General features: G+C 38.5%; 1 protein-coding gene across 1 annotated transcript; it reads left to right on the plus strand.

Annotated features, from left to right (window-relative positions):
- The first annotated feature begins 2,280 nt into the window (after window positions 1–2,280).
- LOC149183408 (putative serine/threonine-protein kinase PBL8) lies at window positions 2,281–5,475 on the plus strand. The gene is made up of 5 exons (XM_089417110.1): window positions 2,281–2,520; window positions 2,633–2,768; window positions 4,044–4,180; window positions 4,344–4,467; window positions 4,693–5,475. Exons 3-5 carry the CDS (start codon window positions 4,046–4,048, stop codon window positions 5,118–5,120), a joined length of 687 nt encoding a protein of 228 aa, XP_089273236.1. The 5' UTR covers window positions 2,281–2,520; window positions 2,633–2,768; window positions 4,044–4,045; the 3' UTR covers window positions 5,121–5,475.
- The last annotated feature ends 4,121 nt before the right edge of the window (window positions 5,476–9,596 follow it).

Consider the following 9,596-nt stretch of genomic DNA (forward strand, 5'->3'; position numbering starts at 1 on the left):
AATCACCACGACTGGTGCATAAATAGGCCCTTCTGTTGCTACAGGCAACTATACAACGAGAGGACTATCTTTCCCAACAGGAATATAATTTCAACAATATAGTATCAACTCATGTTTCTGGTCTATGCCACAGACTTTGGATGATGATATATGCTATTTCTGTAATTTGCTACTGATCTGTAACATGCATCGTATGTCAACAATATTGTCTTGATATAGCATAGGGTCACAGAGTTTGATTTTGAGTCCAAGATCTCTACATTTTTTGTCATATTGTCAATAGTGGCATCTGATAAAACATTTATATGTACTTCAATTGCCAATATCATATATATATATATAGCAAGCTTTTTTCGTTCTGAAAAAAACATGATATTGTTCTCATTTGTTTAAAATTTATCATTTAAACATCTCTTGCTGGCCAATCTGAACATCAAAAAGAAAAAAAAGCGGATAGAAAAGTAAAAAAAATAATAAATATTGAAATAACTATACATCAATAATTATCCAAAAAAAACCAAAACTATGCTACTATGCAACTATCCCATTTATTAAATAAATAATATCCCATAAACTATATACCTATTATCATAGTCATCCACTTTAAAGTATTCCCCACACATTGATACTTCGAAATAAAGTTTCAATATTTCAACACATTGATACTTAGGAAAAGATTTAAATATGGAATAAAATCTGATTGCCAGCACATTGCTACTTAGAAATAAAGTTTAAATATTTCCAACACATTGATACTTAGGGAATACGTTTAAATGTAAAATAAAATCAGATGACACCTGTTAAGCAAAAATCTACTACAATATTAGAATCCTCACCATAAAAGCATACAAAAATTACCCAGATCCTCAGATAAAGAAACACAGTCCAAAATGATTACTTTTTACCAGAAACTGATAGCTCAGCCTAATCAAATTGATTATTACGAAATGAGCTCTACAAAGCAAAGGAAAGGGGAGAAGAAGAATCTTGTCTCCCCTATTCTCCGCCAGAGCTTTGATGACCATTGAAGGCCCTGTTTCGATGTTTGATCAACATATTGAGGAGTTCAGCGGACTCTGATTGAAAGAACAAAACTATGAACTGTTGGCAGCAGGCCTAGAATTTGTGTGTAATAAGAACAAAACTATGAACTGTTGGCAGCAGGCCTGGAATTTGTGTGTAATAAGAACAAAACTATGAACTGTTGGCAGCAGGCCTGGAATTTGAGTTACACACAAGTTTTCTTTGTTTGTTTTTTTAAACGTATTTTACAGTCAAATAAAATTTTAAAACCTCCACAGAGACAGGTAAAAGAAAATTTGAATTATTCATTTAAGTTAACTATCATAATTCTTAATCGCTGATTGTAAATCTGTAGATTCAATCGGGTTCAATTTTCATAAATCATTCCCATTTTCTGTCAATCCAAGTATTGTTTCTCATTATTAGGAATGATCCTTTAAGATGGCCTATTATATTTTCAATGACTTCGTTTGTCAGGGTTCAGCCATCAATTGCCACTTCAAAAAGTCCTCGGCAACTTTCTTAGATTTTATGAATTTAAATTTCTCTTTAGCTCATGTTAAATTATATTTAACTAAATTTTTATGCTTCATTTCCAACAAAGTTTCTTAATCTTGTAATAGGGATAAAACTTTCAAAATTTTAAAATCATGGTTTTGGTGAATCTCAAACAAATTAGAAATATTTCACCTAATCACAATTAGGTTATCTAAATTTGCATAAAACAAAACCAGGAAAAAAGTGACACTCATACATCTGCATAAAACTTAAAATAGCAGCCATGCAAAACAAGTAACCTTCCTGGAAAATTGACTTGACTTGAAATAACAGCCATGAAAAACAGCTTAACTTTCATGAAAAATTTACTTGACAGTTAGAATAAATTTGAACTTCCAAACCTGGTTGGCGGGGTTAATGGGAAACTGCTGGACCATAGAGCAGAGCTCTTTCAGCACAACAAACGAGTATGATGTCGAATCATGTAAGTTTGGACTGGCTTGTCTCATCAACATCAATTGAAATCTTTCAGTTTTATTGCATATTTTCGTCATCTGCATCGTTATACATATGTTCAGACATGTGACATGTCATTTATATGCTTTTAAGACATGTTATTTATCTGCATCATGCTTTTTGTTTTCCTGTGTTTTCAATGATTTGTTTTCCCTTGTGTTTTCAATGATTTTTGTTTGTGGTTTCATTGGGTTGTCATTAACCAGCCCAGTTGCCATTAGAAACCAATGGAGATCCGTTATTAGCTCCAGATGAATTGAAGATCTGAGACAGAACTCTGGTTCCGATCTGTATGTATTCACATTTAATGAGCTCAAGACAATTACCGAAAACTTCAGGGTGGATTATATATTGGGGGAAGGAGGGTTTGGTAAAGTTTACAAGGGTCAAATTGATGAGGACCTGAAGCCAGGCCTCAAGGCCCAGCCAGTTGCTGTCAAGGTCCTTAATCCGGAAGGTCACCAGGGGCACAGAGAATGGCTGGTAAATTTTTAAGAAATGTACTATCAAACAAGATATTGCTTTCTGGGGTTTAATTGGCTGAAATTATAGCCTTTAACATTTTTTTATTTCTTTAATTTTCTGTGGATTGCAGGCAGAAGTAAGCTTTCTAGGGAAGCTGCGTCATCCCCATTTGGTGAAACTCATTGGATACTGTTGCGAAAATGAGCACAGATTATTGGTTTATGAGTTCATATCTCGTGGAAGTCTGGAAAATCATCTGTTCCGAAGTATGTTATTATTTCTTTCCTTTTTGCCAGCTTTTTGTTTAATTATGTGAAGAATTACATCCAGAAGGCTGCACCCTGCCGTATATTGCCTGGTGAACCAGCTGTAGGGGATCGGCTATTTTGCAGTTTAACCCAGGACACTTCCGTGACAACTAGATCAAACCCTCCGATATTTTGGATATTTTGGCCCCTTTCCCTGGAAAAGTACATTTTCTATTTCTTTAGTGTCCATAAAAGTGTACATCATATAATCACACATCTGTGGGCGTAAGGCATGAACCATAGTTTTATGTACTGGGATGGTTTTGAACCAGTGCACCAACAAACCAGGTTTTGAATCAGAACTTGATCAAACTAGACCAGACAGGATAATGAAAGATTTCAAACCATGATTCTAAATAATTAGAGATAAAATATGTAAAGTTTGCTCATCTATCACGTAAAGAAGCATATATCAAAATGTCACGGATTGTAATACATATAATCAACAAAATTTTATATTGGAATCGGCTGGTTCATGCTGGATGGTCCTGAATAGATACCAAACCACAACCAGACTAGTTTGATACCTAATTGGTACCAACCAGACCATGAACCGGGTTTTTCTACCACTTTGTAGTGGGCAGGGAGCTGACCGGCTGTTAGACCAGTTAATGGTTCAAACCTCCTACAGAGGCAAATGGCACCAGCATATTCACTTTGGCACCATTTCCAAGAGAGCTAAATTCTTTTCTGGACAACCCTATTGTAGCTGAAAAATCTGTGGGTATTTTTGAATTTTGCTGATGTATGATAGAATTATCAGAGTATGCATCTTCGAGATCAAATTGGGGTTTCTTTGCAGGTCAGACCTATTAGTCTTCAAAGTTGAGCTGATAATTTATCTTGAAATTTTCTTTTAAAAGGTTAGATAAGTGGGTTTGGTTGATTGTTGATTGGTGACAATTGCCAAGCAGTTTCCTTTGGTTGGGTTTAAATATAATCACTTGACATGGACCCCATCCCTATAAGTCAATTCAACCAGTACCATGGAATTTGGCCACTGTAACTCCTGGATGACCAAGCTTAATGTGGTCCCCAATTTGGTTAGCACTTCAACTTCGATGTAGGAAGTCATTCTCCTCTTCTCTGGTTCTGTTAAATGGTGGCTGAATACGTTAGTAACTTTATTGCGTTTCTAAATATAGCTGTTATTTAGATTCCTACTTGTATCTATATTGTCGATCCTGTGGCTTGGGTGATCACTAACTTTACATGCTTGCATGATGCTTACAGAGATGTCTGTTCCCCTGCCTTGGTCAACAAGAATGAAGATTGCACTCGGGGCTGCCAAAGGGCTAGCTTTTCTTCATGGCGCAGAAAAGCCTGTTATCTATCGTGATTTCAAGACGTCCAATATACTACTAGACACAGTGAGTGCTTCAGAAACATTGGACAACTTAATGTGAATGTGATGTTTGAGATGTCATTAAAAAATGTTAAAGAACCAATGATACTATTACAAAACGAAATCATTCAAGAGTCACTTTGGGATTGATTGGAGCCCCTTTCTTATTTTATGCGTCACTGATGAAGGACTATACAGCAAAGCTTTCAGACTTTGGACTTGCAAAAGGGGGACCAGTAGGTGACCAGACTCATGTTTCCACTCGCGTGATGGGTACATATGGTTATGCAGCTCCAGAGTATGTCATGACTGGTATGTTCATAGAATAGCAATATTTCAGAATTCTACTGTTAATATTGATTTGTATATATTCATGTACCTATTGTATCCATTGTATCTGTCTATTTTATATATTCTGTGGCTTGTAAAGCTTTATCCCTTCATAATTGTTTGAGTAACTTGGCATTTGGCAGTTTTGATGAATGCGTGAATGGCCTGCATGTTGCTAACTTCAATCTTTTTATTTTTTGTGTATAGGTCATTTGACGGCTCGTAGTGATGTCTTCAGCTTTGGTGTTGTATTGCTTGAGCTGCTTACTGGCAGGCGGTCTATGGATAAGACTAGGCCTAGCAGAGAATATAACTTGGCGGAGTGGGCTCGTCCACTTCTCAACGATAAGCGGAAGTTGTTACAGATACTTGATCCTAGAATGGAGGGAGAGTATTCTGTCAAGGGAGCTCAGAAAGTTGCTAACTTGGCCTATTACTGTCTGAGCAAAAATCCCAAAGCAAGGCCACTTATGAGGGATGTTGTTGAGACGTTGGAATCTCTGCAAATTATGGATATGGAAAACACTTCTTCCACATATTCTGTCGGTAGTGGTGTGACAATATATGAGGTTCCCATTCAGTCATCAGGAAATGGTGTCCAAGCAAATGGCTCCAAGCATCATCCAGATGAATAACTTTTTAAATGAAGTTGAAATGTTGCAAGATTGGTCCTGATTCATTTAACCAATCTTGGAAGCAACCATATAAACGACTATAAATGCTTGGATGTGCAAATTATGGATACGGAAAACACTTTTGTCACATATTCTATGGGTAGTGGCGCGACTGCATATGAGGTTCCCAGTCGGTCACCAGGAAATGATGTCCAAGCAAATGACTGCAAGCAAAAGGAAAGTCCTTGACACAGGTTTTGGATGAAATTGCAGAAAAGTATTCCAATAGAAAATGAAATGAAATGTCTTCAACTCTTTCTTTATGGATCTATTATTGTTTTCATTTTTCCGAGTCATTTACATATATTGTATATATCACAATATAGACAACATTTTTGTCAATTTTTTTGACAAATAGAGTTGCATCATCAAGATTAAAGTGTTTAAAATTTAATTGCAGAAAATGCTTGGTGAATTTTTCATACTAGGTTCATAGTGCTGGTTGAAGACCATATAAGGGTTTGATAAGTTTGCATACTTTTTGTTCTTGCCCCTTCAAAACAAAACCTTTTGGCTGAGCTGCGGAGGCAGAGAGAGTTTGGATGGTGGCCCATTGTGTTGGAGAAAAGGCCTCTTCATAATCGACCCCTTTTTTATGTGAAAATCCTTTCGCCACGAGCATTTCTTTGTGCTTGTCAAGTAAGGCATATGATTTGTAATTGTCCCTATAGATCCACTTGCAGCGATTTGGTTTGGTTTTGGATGAGGGGTCCACCAACATCCATGTTCCATTCTTTTTGAAGAATTTGATGTAGGAGCATCGACCCCACCCCAACCGAATTTGATTCTAGCAGCTTCCCGAAGGGCGTCGTGGCAACCATTGAGGAGGACATGAAATTCCCTTGAAATTTTTTTATGTAATTGTGAATGTTTAGAAGCCTCTCGAAGGCTATCGTGGCAAGATTCCTCCCTAGGCAGTTAGGTTTCCAGCTTGTTTTTATAAGAGTTGCTTGCAAACTATGTTAGGGGCAGCCATCTTCGATGTAATATCAGGCCAAAAAGGGCCAAGAAATTTTGGGTCAAGCAAAATGGCATCAAGCCGAGAGGCCATATATATGTAATCGTTTTTTTTTTTCTTTTTTAATATATAGGTTGTGTGTTCGCACCAGATGTTTATGTGTTCTTGGTGTGTTTATGGTTGTTGTGTTTTGTTAAGGGAGAAATCCACAGGGATTTAATATTGTTTGTAGGTTCGGGACTCCTGCTTTGATATTTGGGTTCCTGAAGAGCTTGATTCTAGAAGCCAGAACTTCAAACCCTAACAGAGAAGGAAAGGTAGGCATAGAGTCTATCGTTCCAGAATCATCCGCTGACTGAAAGGGAGTCATAACTAGTAGGGTCGACCGCAATGTAAAAGAACACTAGAGAGATGCCGACTAGCCTGACCCCGACTCAGGCGGGGCCCAGTCGAGTGGTCGGGATTGCTCCAAATTAGGGATAGCTACGAAGAGAAAAATGGGAAGCTCGACCTCGACCTCTGGTGGGACCTATGAGGTCGGGCCTGGTACTGGTTGACAACCACATAAAACAAGGAATGGTGGGGAGTGTGGGGTTTGAACCGACCCCCGATTCACGGAGGAGACCTCGACCTACGATACCACAGTAGACAACGAAGTGTGGATGTTTTGTTGAAGGTTTTGTAGAGAGTACCCATCCCTTTAGGGATTCAATGGGAGTACGAGCACCATTGTTGCATGTCAAAAGTCAAGAAATTGTGGGCCCATAACTCACAGGCTCTCGGATTGGAGTCACCAGGGTTGAAATGAGGAACCCCTAGAATCAGTATTCATCAAGTGGTATCAGAGCTCAAGAAGAAGGTGAATATTTCCTATAAGAGAACAAGAGAATTTCTCAGGGGGTGAGCAAGTGAGCAATTGCTAAGTAAGCAAGGCAAGCTCGAAAGGTTCTAGAGGAAGCGACCCAAGATGCAAAAAGTACAAGCTAGAGGAGTAGAGTCTGTGATGTGTTAGTGAAGGATGTGCAGTTGTAGCTCACTCATATATACATGTGCAAAAGAATGTCGAGTTGAATATGGACAAGATGCAATAGTGAAGACACATGATCAGGAGATCATGGAAATTTTCAAGTGCGGGAGTTTGATGTAGGAGCATCGACCCCACCCCAACCGAATTCGATTCCAGCAACTTCCAGAAGGGCATCGTGGAAGCCATTGAGGAGGACACGAAATTTCCTTGATTTTTTTATGTAATTGTAAATGTTTAGAAGCCTCTCGAAGGCTATCGTGGCAACATTCCTCTAGAGGCAGTTAGGTTTCCATCTCGTTTTTATAAGAGCTGCTTGCAAACTATGTTAGGGGTAGCCATTGTCAATGTAATATAAAGCTAGAAAGGGTCAGACAATTTTGGGTCAAGATGAATGGCATTAGGCCAAGAGGCCATATATATGTAATTATTTTTTCCTTTTTTAATATATAGCTTGTGTGTTCGTACTGGATGTTTGTGTGTTCTTGGTGTGTTTATGGTTGTTGTGGTTTGTTAAGGGGTAAATCCATGGGGATTTAATATTGTTTGTAGGTTCGGGACCCGTGCTTTGATATTTGGGATCCTGAAGAGCTTGATTCTATAAGCTAGAAGCTTCAAACCCTAATTGTCTGCTTACTGAAAGGGAGTCAAAACTAGCAAGGTAGGTCGCAATGTAAAAGAAAGCCGGAGAGAAGCCGACGAGCCCGAACCCAACTTAGGTAGGGCCTAGTTGAGTGGTCAGACCTGCTCCAAGTCGACAACAACTGTGAAGAGAAAAATGGGAAGCCCGACCCTGACCTCCAATCAGACCTACGAGGTTGGGCTTGGCACTAGTCGACAACCATAGAAAAAAAGGAATGGTGGGGAGTGTGGGGTGTGAACCAACTCTTGACTCATGGAGGAGAACCCGACCTGCGATGCCACATTAGATAGCGAAGCATGGATGTTTTGTTCGTGGTTTCACAGTGTTGAAATGTGGCAACAAGAATATTTCAATTTTAATTTGTCCTTGAATTAAAATTCGAATTTAGTCTCACCAGCTGCTTGGAAAATAATTAATTAATTCATCTTGAGTTAATTAGTTGGAGAAATTCAAGCTAGAAGTCTTTGTGAAGTCATGCAACAGTTATCCCTTAAATTAAGGAGATTATCCCTTAATTAAGGAGATAAGGATGAGTTGTATTTGAGTTGTAATTAGTTAGCTCAGTTAACTGAGTTAAGTCCAGTTAAATTAGTTCCAAACAGTTTGAGGAACTAATTGTGAGTTCAGTCAGTTAATGCATGCATGCATGCAACTAGTGTACTCCAGATAACTGAAGATTCTCTCATAAATAACTCATGCATGTCAATTCAGACAAAGACCCAGTTGAGATTAAAGACAGGGACAATGTACTATCAGTTGCAAGAATTTTCCTATAAGAAAATCTCTTGCATACAAAAGGAATTCATTCCTTGAGATTTGCGCAGTTTTACAGTGTGTTGGAACAGTGTGTGAGATCAGTGTCACACAAGGTTACAGTTGGATCACCAAGGGAAAACTACGCAAGGAAATAGGAGGCTTGGAGGGCAAAGGAGAAGGCATGTGATCAATCTATTTTGTCTATGAGCAGCAGTGAGGGATTGTACTGAGAGCTGGATAGCTGTGAGAGCTAAAGCTGTGTGTAATCCTGAGATATTTCCACTTGTATGATAATACAGATAGCAGGGTTTTTAGCTAAGGCTTTCCCCAGAGTATTCTTCTATGTTTCATGTGTATTGATTCTCTTCTCTATTATATGTGTTCTGCTTGATCTTGCTCAAATCGATTAAGCTTCCGCAAGTTTGATTATAGAAGTAGATTAAGTATTTTTCTTTAGTTATATTGCATAATCAGGTTAATCTACAGTCAGAATTTCTACATGGTATCAGAGCAAAGGTGATCGAAGCTGTGAATAGTATACTAAGAAGGGAAATTTAAAGTTTGAAGTTCTTGGTTGCAGGTGCAAAATCGAATTCTTATCATACTTCAAAGTTCACCAATGGCGTTCAATGGCTTGAGACTCGAGTATGCTCTGGATGGCAACTCGAATTACATAGCATGGAAAGATCACATGGAAGCAGTATTAGAAGACAATGGTTTGAAGGATTTCATTGATCAAGAAATCCCCAAGCTAGCTGCAGCTAATGCACAAGAATTGGCTGAATGGAAGAAGTGTGTGGCGAAGGCGAGACAAATTCTTCTGGAGGGAGTTCGAGACCATATTGTCTCGAGTCTCCATGGGAAGGAGACTCTGTTTTCAATGTGGAAGACATTGAAGGACCTCTATTAGACAGTAGCGACCAGAGGAAACTGGCGCTTAAGGATAAGCTTCGGAAAATCAAGATGGAGAAGGGTGACACTATTTCCACATATCTGAACAAGCTCACCACTTGCAGATATGAGCTTGGTAGTGTGGGAATAACTATAGCCGATGAT

The sequence above is a fragment of the Pinus tabuliformis genome, chromosome 3_2, assembly GCF_031772625.1.
Source record: "Pinus tabuliformis cultivar Carrire ecotype Pingquan chromosome 3_2, CPIR1, whole genome shotgun sequence".
In the NCBI taxonomy this organism is placed as follows: Eukaryota; Viridiplantae; Streptophyta; class Pinopsida; order Pinales; family Pinaceae; genus Pinus; species Pinus tabuliformis.